This window comes from Oncorhynchus gorbuscha, linkage group LG20 (assembly GCF_021184085.1).
Source record: "Oncorhynchus gorbuscha isolate QuinsamMale2020 ecotype Even-year linkage group LG20, OgorEven_v1.0, whole genome shotgun sequence".
NCBI lineage: Eukaryota > Metazoa > Chordata > Actinopteri > Salmoniformes > Salmonidae > Oncorhynchus > Oncorhynchus gorbuscha.
Genome location: NC_060192.1, coordinates 33,728,019 through 33,751,523, shown reverse-complemented (window position 1 = coordinate 33,751,523; position 23,505 = coordinate 33,728,019). Strand labels below are relative to the sequence as shown.

The 23,505-nt window shown below is 42.7% G+C and overlaps 2 protein-coding genes across 4 annotated transcripts; one reads left to right on the top strand and one right to left on the bottom strand.

Annotated features, from left to right (window-relative positions):
* Positions 1-578: 578 nt before the first annotated feature.
* nsrp1 (nuclear speckle splicing regulatory protein 1) lies at positions 579-5,461 on the top strand. Of its 3 annotated transcripts, none has more exons than XM_046317428.1 (8): positions 579-597; positions 1,703-1,806; positions 2,237-2,324; positions 2,663-2,719; positions 2,829-2,957; positions 3,551-3,758; positions 3,885-3,987; positions 4,082-5,461. In XM_046317428.1, exons 2-8 carry the CDS (start codon positions 1,787-1,789, stop codon positions 5,067-5,069), a joined length of 1,593 nt encoding a protein of 530 aa, XP_046173384.1. In that variant the 5' UTR covers positions 579-597; positions 1,703-1,786; the 3' UTR covers positions 5,070-5,461. The 3 variants fall into 3 exon arrangements, with proteins under 3 accessions (XP_046173384.1, XP_046173386.1, XP_046173385.1); XM_046317430.1 differs by lacking the exon at positions 579-597 and adding an exon at positions 1,163-1,283; XM_046317429.1 differs by lacking the exon at positions 579-597 and having other exon boundaries at positions 1,558-1,806.
* Positions 5,462-9,552: 4,091 nt separating this feature from the next.
* Positions 9,553-22,854, bottom strand: LOC124007080. Its single transcript, XM_046317366.1, has 4 exons — positions 22,726-22,854; positions 19,855-19,950; positions 19,577-19,681; positions 9,553-14,410 (listed from the first exon to the last, which is right to left on the bottom strand). The coding sequence occupies exons 3-4, from the start codon at positions 19,668-19,670 to the stop codon at positions 10,629-10,631; spliced, it is 3,876 nt and encodes a 1,291-aa protein (XP_046173322.1). The 5' UTR covers positions 19,671-19,681; positions 19,855-19,950; positions 22,726-22,854; the 3' UTR covers positions 9,553-10,628.
* Positions 22,855-23,505: the final 651 nt, after the last annotated feature.

Below are 23,505 nucleotides of genomic sequence, written 5' to 3'. Positions count from 1 at the left end.
TAGCCACATTCCATCATGACCACCTAATCATCCACCTCATTCCTAATTGGCATATAACACTCCTCACCTCTCCACTTGATAGCTGATGTGTGGTGAGCGTTCTGGCACAAAATGGTCGCTGTGCATCACTGAGGTGGATGCTACACATTGATGATAGCTGATGTGTGGTGAGCGTTCTGGCACAAAATGGTCGCTGTGCATCACAGGTGGATGCTACACATTGATGGTGGATGATGTGAGTTTCCCCCTACTATGTAAAGCGCTTTGAGTACCTCAGTTTGTAGAATAGTGCTATATAAATCCAATCAACTATTATTCATTATTATTATTTGTATACATTCACGTCACTCTATTACGTGGGGGAATCAGTTGGAAAAGATTTCCAAAATAAAAATAACTCGAAATGGCAAAGCGAGAGGGGTAACTGGGCCCAAATCTGTCTTTTCCAGCAGGTGGCGTCATTTATATACGGACAAGAAACTTGTCTCTCTGCCAAACAATGGGTGTCGTTGTCCTCAAAGCGGCACGCTGTGCTGTGGCCATTTGATTAATTGTTCAGCAGTCTTATGGCTTGGGGGTAGAAGCTTGGCGCTCCGGGTAATTGAAACGGCAGATATAGGATACAACATTTTTATCCGTTCAACAGGGGTGGATTTTCTCGCTTCGTCTCTTTTATTTATTATTTTTACCCCCAGTTGTTAGTAGTTACTGTCTTGTCTCATCACTCGGGAGAGGCGTAGGTCAACACAGCGCGCATCCAACCTGGAAGCCAGCCGCACCAATGTGTCGTACACCTAGAGACCTGGTTAGCGCGCACTGCGCTCGGCCCGCCACATGAATCGCTAGTGCGCGATGAGACAAGAATATCCCTGACGGCCAAACCCTCCCTAAACCATGTACGTCGCCCTTATGGACCTCCCGGTCGCGGCCGGCTGCGACAGAGCCTGGGCTCGACACAGAGTCTCTGGAGGCACAGTGGCCTTTGACCACTGCGCCACCCGGGAGGCCTCGTCTCTTCTTCTCTGATTTGGCAGTGGAAGTGACGACTTTCCACTAGTTACCACAGCCACAAAGTAAAAATAGCTTTTTCATGCTTTAAGGTTATGCATACGGTTATCAGTGTGATTAAGGTTAGGTTTAGGTTAAAAATCTGATTTTAAGAAGATAATTAGGCGGGGTTATTTATTTGTGCTGGTGGTAACTAGTGACGACCGAAGTGGCGGTGTACTGTGTCCAAGCAACTATCTTTGTTGATTCACTCTACACCCGCTGGAGTTTACTAGGTACATTTACAGACAGGCCTTTACTGATAAAGTATTAATACATATTGTTTTACTCGGACCAATAAACTGAGCCTACTAAAACGTTGACCCTGAAATGTCCATCTGAACGATTCTTCTCCACATCGGCCATGACTGGGAGTCCATAGGGCGTCCCAGCGTTGTCCGGGTTTGACCGTCATTGTTAATAGGAATTTGTTCTAAACTTAATTGCCTAGTTAAATAAATAAAATACAATTATCCAATTCGCTGCAATGTTGAGCGTCTGATCTTAATCTGATTATTGGTATTGGCACTTTCGCTATATACAGCGACGAGGACAAGGCTCCAGATGAATTGAGAAAATATAACCGTATCATATGTGTATATAAACCTGGCTATTATTGCACGTGTTTTTTGTAACCATCAAATTATTTTTGAAGGCTTAATTAGGGGCAGGATCAGAAGGCAGGGTTCGCTTGCCAACGAATCTGCCGCAGCGGTTCAGAGATATTTCAAGGAGTAAGATGGCGGCACCTAGTAAACAGTAAGTAGAAATTGACACTACAAATTTTTTATTCTATCGCAACTAGATAGGTATTTATAATACAAACGTGTTTCTTTCGTCGCTGTTTCTTATGGTCGCCGTGTGCAATAACTGGACACACGACAAGCAGCAATGTGTGCACGACCATGCAATCCACTATCAACAACATTGTTAGCTACTCGCTAACGTTAGCTATCAAGTTAGCAAACGGTAGCAGCCAGTCGGTCCCGCATTGCCACCTTCATGCAAGCAATGAAGTTTGTAGTTTAGAGAAGAGAACACAAACCGGATTTGGCCTAGATTTTAGATCACGGAAATTCTGTTCATTTTCGCAAGGAAGAGCTTGTATCTAGCTAACGTTAGGTAGTTTCCCCACTTTGTTTCTTTCAAATGTTGGTGCTTGCTGTCCATTCATGTCACCTGTTCCCAGGTACGGCCTGATCATACCCCAGAAGAGAGCGTCTAAGACAGTTACCTTGCCCAGGCCCTCAGTGTTTGGGGATGACTCTGATGAAGAGGTAGGAAAAAGGTCTAAATGTCCATCTATATCTCTTATTGTATCCTATTGAGATATGCTGATAGTTAGTCTCGTAGCGCCATCCTTCCAAATCTAGTCTCGTGTACTCGTAAGAAGCTTGGGTTTTCCGAGGCTAATTGGTAGTAAACTCTTTTGCAAGGAAGCCTAAGAAGATTACATTGTGTGTGGGTCACAGATCATTTAGAAAAGTCTGAAGTTTCTCCACTCCTTTGCTCGTGCCCTTTGTTGCAGCCAGTGAGATGAGTGTGAGTGAGTTGCAAGCTTTGCCAAATGATTGAAGCTCTATCAGAAGTGATGATGTGTGGTCCTGTCTTCCAGACCTCGGTTGGGGAGAGTTTGCAGAAGGAGGCTCTGAAGAAGAGGATGATGAAACAGGTGAATGGATGAATGAGAAACCTCCGGTGGTAACAACACATTCTCCAGAAGTTGCTGCTTTATATATTTTGTGACCGAGACCCATCTTTCTCTTGTGTGTGTGTGGCAGACACGTCTGGAGATGCAGAAGGCTCTAGATCAGGACAGCAGTGTGTATGACTACGATGGTGTCTATGATGACATGCAGAAACAGAGGCTGGAGAGCAGCAAGAAAATGCTGGGAGGAACCGACAGGAAGGTGCAGCAGATCCAGAACAACCCCCAGCCTCCTCCCACCTTTTCAAATCTTCTCTAATTTTCTATCCTTTCCATTTCAATCCCCCCTTTCCTTCACCTTTTCACTTGCTCCCCCGCCCCCTTTTCACTTGCTCCCCCGCCCCTTTTCACTTGCTCCCCGCCCCCTTTTCACTTGCTCCCCCGCCCCCTTTTCACTTGCTCCCCCGCCCCCTTTCTCACTTGCTCCCCCACCCCTTTCTCACTTGCTCCCCCGCCCCCTTTCTCACTTGCTCCCCCGCCCCTTTTCACTTGCTCCCCCGCCCCCTTTTCACTTGCTCCCCCGCCCCCTTTTCACTTGCTCCCCCGCCCCCTTTTCACTTGCTCCCCCGCCCCCTTTTCACTTGCTCCCCCGCCCCCTTTTCACTTGCTCCCCCGCCCCCTTTTCACTTGCTCCCCCGCCCCCTTTTCACTTGCTCCCCCGCCCCCTATTTTCCTCTACTCATAATTTCACTGTTTTTCTCCATGTTGCCCTTTGTCACTTAGGTCTACCCACTCTACTCATCCTTCCTCTCCTCTTTGCTCATACTGCTCTCTCCTTTATCTCTCTCTCCATAGCCAAAATACATCAACCAGCTGCTACAAGCGGTGGAGGACAGGAAGAAGGAGCAGGAACGGAGAGATGAGAGGAAGATTCAGAAGGAGAGAGAGGCGGAGGGAGAGCAGTTTGCAGACAAGGAGGCTTACGTCACCTCAGCCTACAGACAGAAACTCAAGGAGAGACAGGAGGAGCTGGAAAAAGAAAAGCGAGAGGCAGCGATGGAGGGTGAGATACACTGCTGTGTGTGCGTGCGCATGTGTGTTTATGAACAGATGTGTGTGGGAGAAACTGTCTGCTATGAATCCAGTAGTTTATAGAATAAACAAAGCCATGCTGTGTGTTTGTGTTTAGCTGCTCTGGATGTGAAGAAGCAGAAAGACCTGAGTGGTTTCTATAGACACCTGCTGAACCAGACCGTAGGAGAGGAGGCCATACCAGACCGCTCTGTACCGAGGTCAGAGTTCACAAACACAGCTAAAATATCTCCCTTCACTACCAGTATGTGTACATGAATATTAGATTGAACTCTCCTCTCTCTCTCAATGCAGGGATCAGAGTACAAAAGAAGTCAAGACCGAAGCGCCATCCCCACCGTCTTCACCTCCCTCACAAGACCACGTCCCCAGTTCCCATAGTGACAGCGAGGAGGGGCAGGATCAGAAGGCAGGGTTCAGTAAGCCGGCCCCTGGTGCCAAACGCCACTACAGACAGAGGTCCCCTTCCTCTGGGAGTGGAGAAGAGGAGCGAGAAAAGGATAGAGAGAGAGAAAAGAAGAGACCCAAAGAGAGAGACAGAGACCAAGGAAGGGATAGAGAGAGGGTCAGAGAGAGAGACAGGGAGGACAGGCATGGTGGACGGAGAGATGAGAAGGATGGAAGAAAGGAGAGGGATAGAGACAGGGAGGAGGACAGGAGCAGGGTGAGGCGGGATAAAGGGAGAGAGGAGAGACACGGGAAGAGAGAAAGGAGCCCGAAAGACAGAGAGAAGCAGAACGGGGAGAAACAGAGGGAGCTAGACAAAGACAAGGGGAGAGAAAGGGACAAGGGCAGGGAGAAAGAGAGGAATAGGGATGGAGAAAAGGAGAAGACTATAAAAACCGACGGAAAGGATGAAAAGGAGGGAGAGGGGTCAGTGAAGAAGGGGAAGGAGGGAGAGGGGTCAGTAAGGAAGGGGAAGGAGGGAGAGGGGTCAGAGAGGAAGGGGAAGGAGGGAGAGGGGTCAGTGAAGAAGGGGAATGAGGGAGAGGGGTCAGATAGGAAGGCGAAGGAGGGAGAGGGGTCAGATAGGAAGGCGAAGGAGGGAGAGGGGTCAGAAAGGAAGGAGGGAGAGGGGTCAGATAGGAAGGGGAAGGAGGGTTCAGAGAAGGAGGGCGAGGGGTCAGAGAAGAAGGGGAAGGAGAGAGAAGAGGAGAGTAAAGTGAGTAAGTTTGTCAAGCGCAGCAGTGAGCAGACCGTGACCTCAGCCAGAGACAGATACCTGGCCAGACAGATGGCACGCTCAGCCACCAAGACGTACATAGAGAAGGAGGAGGACTGAACACACACAAACGGTGACGGCTATGACTGTGTGATGACATAGAGGGTGACCGATGAACTGAGACACGTCAACAGATGTGTGTGAACTTCTTTCTCTAATACACTGCACTTGACGGACCCACCAAATTAGAGTGGGGTCTCATGGTTCTACTGTCTGGGGAGAAAGATGGAATGGTAGAGAGTGATTTAAATGAATGAATGCAGGACTTGTGTTAAATGAGAGGGTGAATAAGTGATGAAAAATGTAGTGTGAGTGAGGTGCCCCACACCAGCGAACTATGTGTTTTTGTTGAATATTTCTGTTCTACTCCATTTTTTTTTTTCTTTTTTTTTTGATGGACAGAACTATACTTCCTGTTTATGTTGTTAATAAATGTCAACATATGGCTGGTGTATTGCTGCTCATGTATTCACTATTTATCTGTCATACCATGAAAGTTAATATGGGCTATTCCTGGGTCAGCTGTAATGACCGTTTCACATAGTGTACTGTACCCAATTGCTTTACATACCCATTTATAATTTAATATACCCCCAATCACTATCTTTTTATATACCAATTATCTATAGATAGAAATGTTTCTGTGATTGAATGGGACTGATGTAGTTTCAGTCCAACAGAGCAGTAGTTGACATGTTTGGGAGCATCGATAATAACATGTTTTCCACAACAATAATCATGAAACTGTTGACAGCCCCTCTAGCTGCACGCTGGAGAAAAGGAATGAAGGAGAGCGAGGATGAGCTGGAAACTCAGTGGTGAGTATTCTGTAGCTAAAGGTCATGTCAGCCTATTCATTATGGAAATATAAAGACATGCCTTATTAGATTATTCAAATACAAGTTCACTGTAATTGTAGGCTAACTGTTAGCTGCCCTGCACAATCAATGAACCAACAGCCCTGCCTAGACCTGCCTATATAATCTCTCCCAGACTCATGAATATAATATTAATGTCAATCTCTCCTGGCTGAAAGTGGAGAGATTGACTTCATCACTACTTTTATTTATGAGAGGTATTGACATGTTGAATGCACAGAGCTGTCTGTCTAAACTACTGGCACACAGCTCAGACACCCATGCATACACCACAAGACATGTCACCAGAGGTCTCTTCATAGTCCCCAAGTCCACAACATACTATGGGAGGCGCACAAAGTACTACATAGAGCCATGACTACATGGAACTCTATTCAACAGTACTACATAGAGCCATGACTACATGTAACTCTATTCCACAGTACTACATAGAGCCATGACTACATGGAACTCTATTCCACAGTACTACATAGAGCTGTGACTACATGGAACTCTATTCCACAGTACTACATAGAGCCGTGACTACATGGAACTCTATTCCACAGTACTACATAGGGCCATGACTACATGGAACTCTATTCCACAGTACTACATAGAGCCATGACTACATGGAACTCTATTCCACAGTAGCCATGACTACATGGAACTCTATTCCACAGTACTACATAGGGCCATGACTACATGGAACTCTATTCCACAGTACTACATAGGGCCATGACTACATGGAACTCTATTCCACAGTACTACATAGAGCCATGACTACATGGAACTCTATTCCACATCAAGTAACCGATGCAAACAGTAGAATTAGATTTAAAAAACACCTTCTGGAACAGCGGGGACTTTGAAGCAACACAAACAGTGGCGCAGACATGCGTACACACACAATAACATATGCACTATACACACACAATAACATATGCACTATACACACACAATAACATATGCACTATACATACACAATAACATATGCACTATACACACACAATAACATATGCACTATACATACACAATAACATATGCACTATACACACACAATAACATATGCACTATACACACACAATAACATATGCACTATACACACACAATAACATATGCACTATACACACACAATAACATATGCACTATACAGACACAATAACATATGCACTATACACACACAATAACATATGCACTATACACACACAATAACATATGCACTATACACACAATAACATATGCACTATACACACACAATAACATATGCATTATACACACACAATAACATATGCACTATACACACACACAATAACATATGCACTATACACACACAATAACATATGCACTATACACACACAATAACATGCACTATACACACACAATAACATATGCACTATACACACACAATAACATATGCACTATACACACACAATAACATATGCACTATACACACACAATAACATATGCACTATACACACACAATAACATATGCACTATACACACACAACATATGCACTATACACACACAATAACATATGCACTATACACACACAATAACATATGCACTATACACACACAATAACATATGCATTATACATACAAGCGTCTGCTAAATGACTTAAATGTAAATGTACACACACACAATAACATATGCACTATACATACACAATAACATATGCACTATACACACACACAATAACATATGCACTATACACACACAATAACATATGCACTATACACACACAATAACATATGCACTATACATACACAATAACATATGCACTATACACACACACAATAACATATGCACTATACACACACACAATAACATATGCACTATACACACACAATAACATATGGATTTAGTACTGTAGATATGTGGTAAGGTGGGGGGGGGGGGAGTATGGGCCTGAGGGCAGACAGTGTGTTGTGAAATCTGTGAATGTATTGTAATGTTTTTTAAATTGTATAAACTGCCTTAATTTTTGCTGGACCCCAGGAAGAGTAGCTGCTGCTTTGGTAGCATCCATAATAAATACAAATATAAATGAATACAACATCTGGAGCGTACCATAAGGTGACCAGTCCATCCATTATTATAATAATAATACAGACCACACTCAAAGCGATTACTAGAATTTGTTTAATTTTGGAGAGTATGCTTGACCAATTATGTACCAAAGATATGTTTAATATGTGGTATGTTATGTATTGTGTAACGGCATACATGTAATTATTACTTTTTTGGGCTCATATATAGGCCTCAATGCTGTGCGTTACAGGAAAGACATCCTCCTCCCTCATGTGGTACCCTTCCTGCAGGCTCATCCTGACATGACCCTCCAGCATGACAATACCACCAGCCATATTGCTCAATCTGTGCGTGATTTCCTGCAAGACAGGAATGTCAGTGTTCTGCCATGGCCAGCGAAGAGCCCGGATCTCAATCCAATTGAGCACCTCTGGGACCTGTTGGATTGGAGGGTGAGGACTAAGGCCATTTCCCCCCAGAAATGTTCAGGAACTTGCAGGTACCTTGGTGGAAGAGTGGGGTAACATCTCACAGCAAGAACTGGCAAATCTGGTGCAGTCCATGAGGAGGAGATGCACTGCAGTACTTAATACAGCTGGTGACTACACCAGATACTGTTACTTTTGATTTTGACCCCCCTTTGTTCAGGGACACATTATTCAATTTCTGTTAGTCACATGTCTGTGGAACTTGTTCAGTTTATGTCTCAGTTGTTGAATCTTATGTTAATACAAATATTTACACGTTACCTTTGCTGAAATAAACGCAGTTGACAATGAGAGGACATTTCTTTTTTTGCTGAGTTTACATGTAAAGTGATCAATTAGTTCTAGTATGGTAACATAAAAAAGTACATTTCAAGCTAGAATCCAACATTTGTTTTCTTCTCCTATGCAAATATTGAGGACCTCGCATTCCCAAAAGCAATACTGTCATGCTGAGAATAATGAGAATGAACAGTGTCTTGTGAATTTCATACCTTAAATGTCAAGAGCGGTGCCACTTACACAGACCAGTATTTCTCAACCTCTGGTCCCTAGACCTGTGCTGGTCCCTGTGGTGTTGCTGGCCGGTCCCTGAGCTGTTTATTAACTAGTTTAGTCAGTTCTACGGTGCTTAATAATATCCTTTTGTGACTAGGGAGCAGTATTTTCATTTTTGGAAATAGAACGTTCCCATAGTAAACGGGATATTTTGTCAGGACAAGATGCGAGAATATGCATATAATTGACAGCTTAGGATAGAAAACATTCTAAAGTTTCCAAAACTGTACAAATATTGTCTGTGAGTATAACAGAACTGATGTTGCAGGCGAAAGCCTGAGAAAAATCCAATCCGGAAGTGCCTCGTGTTTTGAAAGCGCTGCGTTCCAATGCGTCCCTATTGAGCAGTGAATGGGCTATCAACCAGATTACTTTTTCTCCGTATTCCCCAAGGTGTCTACAGCATTGTGACGTAGTTTTATGCATTTATGTTGAAGAATACCCGTAAGTGGCTACATTGCGCAAGTGGTCACCTGATACTCCCAGAGTGATTCTCGGTAAAATACAGAGGTAGCCATTATTCCAATCGGTCCTACTGAAAAACAAATTGTCCCGGTGGATATATTATCAAGTAGATATTTGAAAAACACCTTGAGGATTGATTATAAACAACGTTTGCCAATTTTCTGTCGATATTATGGAGCTAATTTGGAATATTTTTCGTCGTTTTCGGGGCTGCAATTTCCGGGCGATTTTTCAGCCAAACGTGAAGAACTGACACATAGTGTCATAGTTTGTCGGTCCCTGACACAAGAGGGACCCTAGTTTGCCGGTCCCTGACACAAGAGGGACCCTAGTTTGCCGGTCCCAGACACGAGGGACCCTAGTTTGCCGGTCCCTGACACAAGAGGGACCATAGTTTGCCGGTCCCTGACACAAGAGGGACCATCGTTTGCCGGTCCCTGACACAAGAGGGACCAACGTTTGCCGGTCCCTGACACAAGAGGGACCAAGTTTGCCGGTCCCTGACACAAGAGGGACCATAGTTTGCCGGTCCCTGGAATAAAGGTTAAGAAACACTGCCCTGGACACACTCCTTTGTAATTCCCCCCTATCAAACATGCTCTTTCCAATGTCATGACTAACATATTACTTACAATTTGTGCCCAATAGAAAACGAAGTTCTTGAATTACAAAGGACTTAAAATGAAAAAGGATAAACAATCAACATGAAAAATAGGCAAAAGCTATACATTTTGATAGATAGATACTTTATTACATCCTGAGGGGAAAGCACGTCTCTATATTTATATGAATGTCTGCTTTATTTCTACATTCATTTCTCTTATGATAATCATTCACAATCAGTAGCAAGTTCAGCTGCTTCATTTAGATGAACTAATGTAGAACACGTGATAGACTAGCTGTCCAGGTGGTGTGTTTGTACATCAAGCTGCCTCACGCTACAGAAACAGGAGGCAGGCTCCTGTTCTGTGGGCCGTTCTGGCTCGCACAAGTTTACTCACTTAATGTTGAAAATGTGTCAACTGAGAGTTTACGTGGTGCTCGTTTTAATACAAAGCATTGCAATCAACCCCAGTACGCTGACAATTGACTGAGTCTAGATATATATCTGATTTAATACCACAAATTTAACTGCATTATGATGCATTCACTTGATTAGCGCAAGCCACCGAACGTGCAACTTGGTCGGAAGCAGGGTGAGATCATGGACTTTGACATTGAGTTAGGCCGACTTCTTCCCTGGCCAATCTCTGACTACTTTCTGCATTTGGTTGAGTCTTTTTGTGATCTTCTGCAGTCTGTCTTGTTTCTCCTTAACCTTGCGTCGCTCATCGGGGAGTAGTTCCTCTCCTCTTGCCATCTTCTCTAGAAGCTCAGACTCATATTTCATTTTCTTCAACCCTACGATGCGATCTTCGAAACCTGGCTTGCGTTGGTCCTCTTCGGTGCGAATGAGTATCTCGATGTACTCCACAGTGGAGAGAGAGCTTGGCTTCAGTGCAAACTCATTCAGCCTCTTAAGACAATTGGAGGACAGCTTGATCAAGTATTTCAGCTTGTCCTCGATTACAATGTACTCATCTTCAATCTTCTCCAGCATCTGCTTGTTGTTCATAAACTTGCCCTGTGCCTTCATGAAATTGTCCTTCAACTCTTTAATGGTCTTTTTCTCTGTCTTAGTTTCATATGTCCATAAGGCTTTTTCCTTGTCGTGGTTAAGGTAAGAGCAGTTTCCTGGACACATGACACAGTTACCATAACCATCCATCACGGCACATTTTTTGGTGTCATCCTCGTTAGGCAGAAAGCAGCTGGTGTGGCATGTGAACTTGCAAACAATGCAGTTTGTAGCAAAACAACTTAATTTGGTCCTCTTCGCAACTAGAACCTCTACCTCTGTCTCAAAGTCTTGGTTCTGTTTCATGTTCTCGTCCTCGTTCTGCAGGCACTGTTCGAACGTTTTGATCTCATTCAGCTTTGACAAACCTGCTGTGATCTGAGGGGTCAATCGTGTCATGGCCTTCTCCAAACGCTCACGTTCCTCCAACACTTTCTTGGTCATTGTTAGATCTTTGCTCTCATTGCTTTCCAAGGCTTTGAAGAAAGCTTTCATCTGCTTAAAAGTTGACCTCCAGACAATCTTCTCTAGTCCTTCCTCATTATCATCCTCTGAACCATCTCCTTCAGAGCTTATGTCTTCTTCTACTTTCTGAGAGAGCAGAACTGAATTGTTGAATTTGAAATGGGTTGGGAGTCCCTTATTATTTTTTTTACAGGGAAGGTCTGCAGCTTGGATGGCCTCCAGCACAGGTATGTCCTTCCCATCAGCAAATGTCACAAGCATCAGGATGTTATCAGCAATGTCCTTTCCAAAAATGGACAGGATGGAGTCAAATATGTATTTCTGGTTGGCACTGAGACGAGCGAGGGATGCCTGCACTACAAAACAGACTGCATCAATGTGATCAATCCCTAAAGGATTACACAAGAATTCCTTAACTTGCTGTGTGATTAGTTTATCATGTGCCATTCCTCTAGTGTCTCCGAACCCTGGTGTGTCAATAATGGTCAGAGAATAAGGAATCTGAAAGCCTGGCTGGTTGTAGAGCTCGTATGATGTTACGATTGAAGTCTGGCTCTCAGCCTGTGACCTGTTGGTCACTTCATGGATGAGCTTAAAGCGGTAGTGATCTTCCCACTTCACCCCGAGAATGTAGTTGATCATGACATTGACCAGAGTGGTTTTTCCTGCACCTGTGGACCCCAGAAGCAGGATTACCTTGTTATTTTCTTTCTCAACTTTCCCTCCAAATGTGTACTGTTCAAAATGTTCCATTACATCCAACTTCTGTTCCAGATTCAGCCTATAGATTGATGGGTTGCCTTTCTTAACCTTCTCTGATTTCTTCAGAAATTGTTCACTTCTTGCTCCTGTTGATTGGCTCCTCTTCGGTTGGGCGTCAGACGCCCTGATGGTAGTCAGCACTGCCTCAGGACTGGGTAGACTCTTCCCTGCTTCGCCACAGTTAGCAGAGACTCTGACACTGTATGCAGTTTCAGGCTTTAGACCTTCCAGTGTGCACTCTCTGGTGGTGGTTTTGATGGTGTGCCACATCTTATTGTCAACAGCCTTCGTACACTCTCTGTAGTCAGTCTCATAGCCTATGACTTCAACATCGTCTCCCACCATGGTAGGAATGTCCCAGTTCACTCTGATACTTTCATGTTCCAGGTTTTTCTCTGTGGGTGGTCCAGGGGGGCTACATGGGCGGGTCCTGGAGTATTCTGTCCAGTCACTGGAGAGGCTCACACCAGGTCTACACACCGCCCTGCAGCTGAAGCGATAGTCTTTATAGGGGTTCAAACGTCTGATGGTGACCTGGTTAGTGCTAGCATCAGCTTTGATCTCTGTCCACTCAGATTCAGCCTGCACAGCCTGGTACAAAACCTGGTACGACTCCACAGACTTGACGCCAAGGTGGGGAGGGTTGATTTGCACGTGGACACAGTCATGCTCCAGACTCTTGATGGTGGGGACACCTGGCTTTGATGGCAGTTCAAACTGGGGACTTAACAGTGTCCCTCTCTCATAGACATGGATGGAGGATGCAGTGATGCATTTGCTTGGAATCGATGCAATGCAGAATGCAATATTTTCTCTGTCTTTGTTTGATTCTTTGAAGTCTAGGAACAGTTGAATGATTTGTCTGGTTAGGGTGGTTACCTCCCCCGAGCGAAACCACTTTTCTGCTGCTGATTTCCCAACTGTGTTGGGGTCGTATGGTATCACTGAAGAATCACTCTTTGATTCTTCCAGCAAGTAGTTCTCCAAGTCTACCAAATACTCATCTTTGTCCTTCAAAGAGGAGAATGCAAAGCACACTACATGATCTTTAGCTTGACCAAGCACTATTCCATCCAATTCACTACTTGAGTACACAACTTGTACCTCTTTCAGTATGTCAAGGTAAGAGCTGACAACATTCATCTCTCTCTCTCTGTCATCCAGGTACGTGATCATAAGGTCATTCTGGAATGGAGAGCGTTCCTTACTGTTGAGCATTTTTATCAGCTCTTCTTCTTCCATTCCTCCTCCTCTTATGTTGGGAAGAACCTTGCAAAGACCTTTCTGGAAAACCAGCTTGTACTCTGAGCACAAGTCCCTGAACTTGCTGAGCTTGGCTTTGATTTCAGGGAACTTGATAGCCATGCCTTCCATCATCAAGTCCCGGAATAGTACATCAGTGTTGTCCAGCCCATCTAAGATTCGCTGTGCGCGACACACCAGGCTAACACTGATCTGCCTGACTAGCTGGGCCGCTGCAGAGTCCAGGTTCTTGAGAGGATAGAGCCAGACAGTCATGGGCACAGCATGTTCTCCCTTTTCCCCTAACAGACGTGGCAGGCCGGCATACAGCCTGGTGGCATCTTCAAATGTGACAGGGTTGTTTTCTAGTGCAAAATCACCATGGAAAGTGCAGCTGAATGTATTGGCCTGTTGCTTCTCTTCCTCGCTCATCTTCAGTGATGCCTGCCCTTCTATTGTTATGAGGGGAATCTTCTTTATTGTGGCCTGCAGGTTTCCCTGGATATCCTGGTGGTTTTCTCCTGAGGAAACCTCACGGTCAAAAACAAAGAAGGCTTGTGCACCGTAGAGAATGGCAGTCACAACATGTGTGGCAGAACCCTCTCGGAAGACATTACAGTGTTTCACATTTCCTGCCCCCAGGTGGTCCATGGTCAGCTGCTCGAAGTGAGTGGTGGTACGGTACTGCAGAGAAACCCTAGACTGATGCTTTGAGGTCTTTTTATCATGTAGGAATTCAGCAGAACCCTTCACACTGACTAAGCCACCAAGGAAACTGGCCTCCAGAGATGCAGACACATTCAAAGCTTCTGACTTGGCTTCACTTGAGTCGGAAGCAATGATTTTGAAATCAGTGTTAGGTTGTGGAGAGACATTTATGTCTTTCTGTAGCATTTCAGAATCCCAGAGTGTGATACCTGCAGTTTAAAAAGAGAGAATGACAAATAAAATAAAATGTAAATAACGATCTCCAACGTGTACAGTCGTGGCAAAAAGTTTTGAGAATGACACAAATATTAATTTTCACAAAGTCTGCTACCTCAGTTTCTACGATGGCAATTTGCATATACTCCAGAATGTTATGAAGAGTGATCAGATGAATTTCACTTAAATGAAAAGTCCCTCTTTGCCACGCAAATGAATTGAATCCCAAAAAATATTTCCACTGAATTTCAGCCCTGCCACAAAAGGACCAGATGACATCATGTCAGTGATTCTCTCGTTAACACAGGTGTGAGTGTTGACGAGCACAAGGCTGGAGATGACTCTGTCATGCTGATTGAGTTCTAATAACAGACTGGAAGCTTCAAAAGGAGGGTGGTGCTTGGAATCATTGTTATTCTCTGTCAATCATGGTTAACTGCAAGGAAACATGTGCTGTCATCATTGCTTTGCACAAAAAGGGCTTCACAGGCAAGGATATTGCTGCCAGTAAGATTGCACCTAAATCAACCATTTATCAGATCATCAAGAACTTCAAGGAGATCTGTACCATTGTTGTGAAGAAGGCTTCAGGGCGCCCAAGAAAGTCCAGCAAGCGCCAGGACCGTCACCTAAAGTTGATTCAGCTGCGGTTCGGGGCACCACCAGTACAGAGCTTGCTCAGGAATGGCAGCAGGCAGGTGTGAGTGCATCTGCATGCACAGTAAGGTGAAGACTTTAGGAGGATGGCCTGGTGTCATGAAGGGCAGCAAAGAAGCCACTTCTCTCCAGGAAAAACATCAGGGACAGACGGATATTCTGCAAAAGCTACAGGGATTGGACTGCTGAGGACTGGGGTAAAGTCATTTTCTCTGATGAATCCCCTTTCCGATGGTTTGGGGCATCCGGAAAAAATCTTGTCCGGACAAGTCAAGGTGAGCGATACCACCAGTCTTGTGTCATGCCAACAGTAAAGCATCCTGAGACCATTCATGTGAGGGGGTTGCTTCTCAGCCAAGGGAGCGGGCTCACTCACAATTTTGCCTAAGAACACAGCCATGAATATAGAATGGTACCAACACATCCTCCGAGAGCAACTTCTCCCAACCATCCAGGAACAGTTTGGTGACGAACAATGACTTTTCCAGCATGATGGAGCACCTTGCCATAAGACAAAGGTGATAACTAAGTGGCTCTGGGAACAAAACGTCGATATTTTGGGTCCATGGCCAGGAAACTCCCCAGACCTTAATCCCATTGAGAACTTGTGGTCAATCCTCAAGAGGCGGGTGGACAAACCAAAACCCACAAATTCTGCCAAACCCCACGCATTGATTATGCAAGAATGGGCTGCCACCAGTCAGGATGTGGTCCAGAAGTTAATTGACAGCATGCCAGGGCGGAATGCAGAGGTCTTGAAAACTAAGGGTTGACACTGCAAATATTGACTCTTTGCATCAACTTCATGTAATTGTCAATAAAAGCCTTTGACACTTATGAAATGCTTGTAATTATACATCAGTTTTCCATAGTAACATCTGACAAAAATATCTAAAGACACTGAAGCAGCAGACTTTGTGAAAATTCATATTTGTGACATTCTCAAAACTTTTGGCCAGGACTGGTACATGCAGAATTGTTTATACATGTAAACATGGTTTCATTCAAAGAATGAATTGAAGATCAATTTTACTCATCAAAGTAATTATTCTAGGTGACATGACAACGGTTGTCAGAAAAGCTACACCTATCTTTGCCATTAATCACTTCTGTAACAGCATGACTATATATGACTACTTCAAAATGTTGCGGGTTCTCTAGCTTTTCTAACTCTGATGACCATAGAGATGTAGAAGACAGCTCGTCTTTGCAATGGATGCTTTTGTGACAGCACCTGTAGTGCCATTAAGGGCTATCCATTTGAAAGTAGTCCATTTTTTCTTCTTATACTTTCATAAGTGTACTGGCAGTTTAAATAAAAAAAACTGAAGTGCTACAGTTTGTATAGTCTGAACAGGTATAAAACAAAGGTTGGTGATTAAAGGCCACCTGCAGTGTGTTGTCTGAACAGGTATAAAACAAAGGTTGGTGATTAAAGGCCACCTGCAGTGTGTTGTCTGAACAGGTATAAAACAAAGGTTGGTGATTAAAGGCCACCTGCAGTGTGTTGTCTGAACAGGTATAAAACAAAGGTTGGTGATTAAAGGCCACCTGCAGTGTGTTGTCTGAACAGGTATAAAACAAAGGTTGGTGATTAAAGGCCACCTGCAGTGTGTTGTCTGAACAGGTATAAAACAAAGGTTGGTGATTAAAGGCCACCTGCAGTGTGTTGTCTGAACAGGTATAAAACAAAGGTTGGTGATTAAAGGCCACCTGCAGTGTGTTGTCTGAACAGGTATAAAACAAAGGTTGGTGATTAAAGGCCACCTGCAGTGTGTTGTCTGAACAGGTATAAAACAAAGGTTGGTGATTAAAGGCCACCTGCAGTGTGTTGTCTGAACAGGTATAAAACAAAGGTTGGTGATTAAAGGCCACCTGCAGTGTGTTGTCTGAACAGGTATAAAACAAAGGTTGGTGATTAAAGGCCACCTGCAGTGTGTTGTCTGAACAGGTATAAAACAAAGGTTGGTGATTTACAGCCACCTGCAGTGTGTTGTCTGAACAGGTATAAAACAAAGGTTGGTGAAAAGGCCACCTGCAGTGTGTTGTCTGAACAGGTATAAAACAAAGGTTGGTGATTAAAGGCCACCTGCAGTGTGTTGTCTGAACAGGTATAAAACAAAGGTTGGTGATTAAAGGCCACCTGCAGTGTGTTGTCTGAACAGGTATAAAACAAAGGTTGGTGATTAAAGGCCACCTGCAGTGTGTTGTCTGAACAGGTATAAAACAAAGGTTGGTGATTAAAGGCCACCTGCAGTGTGTTGTCTGAACAGGTATAAAACAAAGGTTGGTGATTAAAGGCCACCTGCAGTGTGTTGTCTGAACAGGTATAAAACAAAGGTTGGTGATTTACAGCCACCTGCAGTGTGTTGTCTGAACAGGTATAAAACAAAGGTTGGTGATTTACAGCCACCTGCAGTGTGTTGTCTGAACAGGTATAAAACAAAGGTTGGTGATTAAAGGCCACCTGCAGTGTGTTGTCTGAACAGGTATAAAACAAAGGTTGGTGATTAAAGGCCACCTGCAGTGTGTTGTCTGAACAGGTATAAAACAAAGGTTGGTGATTTACAGCCACCTGCAGTGTGTTGTCTGAACAGGTATAAAACAAAGGTTGGTGATTAAAGGCCACCTGCAGTGTGTTGTCTGAACAGGTATAAAACAAAGGTTGGTGATTAAAGGCCACCTGCAGTGTGTTGTCTGAACAGGTATAAAACAAAGGTTGGTGATTTACAGCCACCTGCAGTGTGTTGTCTGAACAGGTATAAAACAAAGGTTGGTGATTTACAGCCACCTGCAGTGTGTTGTCTGAACAGGTATAAAACAAAGGTTGGTGATTAAAGGCCACCTGCAGTGTGTTGTCTGAACAGGTATAAAACAAAGGTTGGTGATTAAAGGCCACCTGCAGTGTGTTGTCTGAACAGGTATAAAACAAAGGTTGGTGATTAAAGGCCACCTGCAGTGTGTTGTCTGAACAGGTATAAAACAAAGGTTGGTGATTAAAGGCCACCTGCAGTGTGTTGTCTGAACAGGTATAAAACAAAGGTTGGTGATTTACAGCCACCTGCAGTGTGTTGTCTGAACAGGTATAAAACAAAGGTTGGTGATTTACAGCCACCTGCAGTGTGTTGTCTGAACAGGTATAAAACAAAGGTTGGTGATTTACAGCCACCTGCAGTGTGTTGTCTGAACAGGTATAAAACAAAGGTTGGTGATTTACAGCCACCTGCAGTGTGTTGTCTGAACAGGTATAAAACAAAGGTTGGTGATTAAAGGCCACCTGCAGTGTGTTGTCTGAACAGGTATAAAACAAAGGTTGGTGATTAAAGGCCACCTGCAGTGTGTTGTCTGAACAGGTATAAAACAAAGGTTGGTGATTAAAGGCCACCTGCAGTGTGTTGTCTGAACAGGTATAAAACAAAGGTTGGTGATTTACAGCCACCTGCAGTGTGTTGTCTGAACAGGTATAAAACAAAGGTTGGTGATTTACAGCCACCTGCAGTGTGTTGTCTGAACAGGTATAAAACAAAGGTTGGTGATTTACAGCCACCTGCAGTGTGTTGTCTGAACAGGTATAAAACAAAGGTTGGTGATTTACAGCCACCTGCAGTGTGTTGTCTGAACAGGTATAAAACAAAGGTTGGTGATTAAAGGCCACCTGCAGTGTGTTGTCTGAACAGGTATAACACAAAGGTTGGTAATTTACAGCCACCTGCAGTGTGTTGTCTGAACAGGTATAAAACAAAGGCTGGTGATTAAAGGCCACCTGCAGTGTGTTGTCTGAACAGGTATAAAACAAAGGTTGGTGATTAAAGGCCACCTGCAGTTATGGAATGTTTGTCAGAAGAATAATTCATTGGCTGACCCCTCCTGCTGACCTGAATGGAATTCTGTTATCCTTCCTTAAAGGAGCTAAATAAAAAAATTTGAAATGTGATTTAAGAAAATGTCTATAAAATGTCTGCATCAATAATAAAATAAAATTAGTGTTTCACAAAAAAAATTCACAAACAAATGATTTAGGCCCACATATCAGCACAACCAACAACAGAAAACTGGGGCAAGCATGTAGAAATCGCTCTGCCTTTACCTGGTTGCTAAAATTCTACATTTCAGTTTGTGTCAAAACAAGCCATCTTTATTGTAGAAAATCAGTGTACCATCTAAATCGCTGTGAAATATGTTCAAAATAAGGATATATTGTTTTTTCAGCTGTTTAAAGCTGGTGTACAAAACCGGAAGTAAATGCAAAACTTAAGGAAGTGGCGGGGGACGGAAGGGCGAGAGATGTTTGAATTCAGGCTGTGTTGTTGCAATTCACTTAGTTTCCACAAGGGGCGTTGTTTTACTTGTAGCTTCTGTAACCCATGCAAGTCACACCAACTTGACTACTTCAAAATGGTGAAAACCCTCAATGACGCTGCCCATGTTAGGTCAGGGTTTGGGACAAGTCTATCCAACTCTATTGTGGAAACAATGACAATGAATGTAATAGTTTTCTGTACCTGGAATGAGGACATCCCTGCGACAGTCATACAGCATCCCCAGCTGGAATGGTCGGCCCAGAGCGGCTGTCTCAATGGTCTCAGAGTCAGACATGACTCCGTGTTCTGAAAACACATCAGAGCAGGGGTTTATGCACGGATATATATACTTCAGAACTACTGTATAGTAGAAACATGAAGATGAATGCGGGGCTTTACATCTAGGGGAGTCAAACTTTAGGTTGAAATAACAAAGGTACAAAAGACAGACATAACAGGACGTCATCTGAATCACTCACATTTCTGCCTCCCCCTCAGTCTTGTAATGTTCTCCTGGGATGGGAGGCGAGCCCTAGAGCCTTGATGCTCAGCGTTCGATTATGCAGGCTGCGCCTCTGTAATGGGGAAACATCAGAAGAAAAAATAAAGATAATGTAGTATAAATGCTGTTCTTCAGTCATAAACATTATCCCAAGTGAGCATGAGCTCTGTGGTCTCAGAGTCCACAAAGGCATGGGAACCTTGTGTTAAGTTCATTTCAAGAACTGCACACTGTTTTTTTCTGCTGGTGTAATTATAATTGTGTAAGGGAGGAGTGACTGATAGTCATATATGGCTAACAGAATCTTTGGAACGGCCATCAGACCTACATTATCTTTATAAGGCCGCATAAAGTAAATCAAATCAAATGTATTTATATAGCCCTTCGTACATCAGCTGATATCTCAAAATGCTGTACAGAAACCCAGCCTAAAACCCCAAACAGCAAGCAATGCAGGTGTAGAAGCACAGTGGCTAGGAAAAACTCCCTAGAAAGGCCAAAACCTAGGAAGAAACCTAGAGAGGAACCAGGCTATGTGGGGTGGCCAGTACACCTGAATAATTGATTTAATCATAATCTATACTTTAGCCAAAGCCAGAGGGGGAAAAAACATGTTTTAAAGGTATCAATATAAAAATGTAAAAAGTAAATGTAAAATTATTTGCACTTTAATTAGATCAATAATGTAAATAAAAAAATATTTACACAAAAAATATTTAAAAAAAAATTTGAGATAATAACAGATGCAGAAATATGAATGATAGTTTATTCAGTTGTAGCAAAAATATATGACGTGTGTGATGAGACCAGGTTTCTCTTAGTGGGCAATACAGTTTGAACCCCCCAAAAAAACAAAGTCAATCAAATGTGATTGTAAAAAAAATGTTACGACCAATCTTACCAAAGTTTGCCTTAAATTGTATCTGTAAAAAATAATGTCTCCATTAAATTCCCACAGGATGTGGGCAAAAGATCTAGACTGTATTAGATGACTTGAAGCTACATCTGATTACATTTACACATTTGCTTGGATAATCACAGGACTTACTGCTACCGCCAGACAAGAGAAGAACATTACAGGGTAAGGCCTCATAAACTTGCTTTTATTGCTCAAGATATCCAATCATTTGAGTTAATAGTCTCTTTTGTTTGCCACATATGCGTTTTGTTCTGCTTTCTTTGGGATTCAATAGATTTCCTCTCCTCTTGCATTGGTCCTGATTCAGTTGTTCTTACATCTTACTTTCACCATCTGGACTCATTCGTCCTGAATGAGGTTTCTTTCTGACTCTGATTTGTTCTCGTATAATTGTTCTATCGCAATTTAATTATTCTCTGTTCAGCCATTTAATTATTCTCTGTTAAAGGAATAGATAGCTTTTCCTTTCAAATATGTTAGAATATAGAAAGACTGCTCCTTATAGTTACAGTAATTTAACGTGACTTTTAGCTGCTGCCATGTTCAGAATAATGTTTTCATCAATTAACAATATTCTCTCGTAGTCTACTCATCGGTGTATTTTCTACAGTTTAATCATCTACTTTTCCCTCAGTTTCATCTCTTTATTTTGATGCTGTCAGTTCTTTATGTATCCTGGTCCTTTCATCTTCCTCTTGCTTTCTTTGGGATTGAAGTTGCATTTCTCTCTGCCTCTCCAACGTCTCTCGTTGTTCTTTTTCCATCCGTTGTTCTGTTTCCATTCGCGCTTTCTCCCCCTCGAGCCGGAGGCATTCCTGCTCAAATCTTCTCTTTTCTGCTTCTGCCAGGTCTGCCCGTTGTCGGGATTCATGGTCCACTTCAACTGAATGGCCGCCACCCATTTTCTCCGTCTTTCCTTGCAGGTTTTGTAGGTTAGACTTAACTGCACTGATTCTTTGAGATGCCATGTCAAAGCAAACAGAAACAGACAAGGAATGTTTTACTTAAAAAAAGAGAGCATCTGACACTCTATTCAATACTTTTCTGAGCATCAATTGCCTTAATTTTCAATTTCTCATATTTAGATTTTTAATTACGTTAGTGTTGTGGATATGTGCGCGCATAGACATGATCTTCAGGCAGGAAGTAAGACCAAATTGATAACACTGTTACTTTTCAACTTTGTGATATTCTGGTAAATTCTGTCACTTGTAATTATAAATCTCAGGAGGAAGTGGACTAAACAGGGAACAATTAGGTTTACTCATCGAAGTTATGAAAAGCAAGAGCCCCGAACTATGAATAGAAATCTCAGTTACCTAGAATTTACTTCAAACACTAATTGTCAATGTTTTTAGAATGTCCCATATTGTTTTTAAGACCTATTCTGAAATTTTCTGACATTGCAAATTCCTCATCATTCCTCATAGGTTTTTACTTGTAAAAAATCCATAGGTGAAATAAAAATGTCCATTGAATCGAAACCAATATAGTACAATATATTTTAAAACAATTTGTGTTATCCAAAAAATGTAATTTTAAAGTTTGCTTGTTAAATTATCATTTCTGTAAACCAGTAAAATCACGGTCTCTTAATTTGAGCCAGTTTGCTACAGCAGGAAAGCACTCCTGTAGCAACAGGAAATGTAAAATAATATGTGGATTATAAGTAAGGGATATATTTGTTGGGGTTGATACATTTTTTTTGTTAGGGTAAATCCAAAAGTGGAAGTGAAAAACTGTAGAAGCCTGTTCAAAACTCAAATACATTACAAGTTTCCGAAATTCTCAGCAACAAAAGAGTGATCAAATTCAGATTCTACATCAGAACCTTAAGAAAATGAAGGTTGTAGATGGATGTCAATCAGACGAAATGTAACAAAGTTCAAACTTAAATATACATATTAAAGAGTAAGTAAGAAAACATACGTCAAGGTGTGCAGATGAAAAGATGCATCTGAGCCAAAGAGGTTTGTTGATGGATGTCGCCTGGGGCTTGTGGTCCCATTTTATAGCGCTCCAACAGTGGTTCCCTACATATTACTTTGTGACTGTCAGCAGTTTTGCATTTCTTATTTTTTTGTGCTCTTCTTGTAAATCACATGACACCTTCCTTCTGCTTCAGAGTGAAATAAAATAGTTTATTGCTCAAACACTTTCTGTGTGAGAGAGAGAGGTGCAGAGAGAGAGAGAGAGAGAGACGCAAAGAGAAAGAGAGACTTTTGTATATTATCTTCCTCACTTGCTCTGGCAATGTTAAAAGTTGACCTCCAGACAATCTTCTCTAGTCCTTCCTCATTATCATCCTCTGAACCATCTCCTTCAGAGCTTATGTCTTCTTCTACTTTCTGAGAGAGCTGAATTTGAAATGGGTTGGGAGTCCCTTATTGTTTTTTTTTACAGGGAAGGTCTGCAGCTTGGATGGCCTCCAGCACAGGTATGACCTTCTGTCAAGAGACTTTTCAATCCCAATGATAATAACTAACCATTTTTAAAGCTTTGACTAATTCCCGAGGTTTGTAAGACCCTGGGTTTAACAATAATTAGGCACTCAGCTTATGCAAATGGTTAGTACAGTTTATTAAGAGAACGTTCTGAAGTCCATAATACAGACATCCATTTTATAGCTCACTCCCTACTTACGCACATACCTCCACACAAACAGTAGATATCCTACGCACATACATACACACGAACAGCACGAATAAC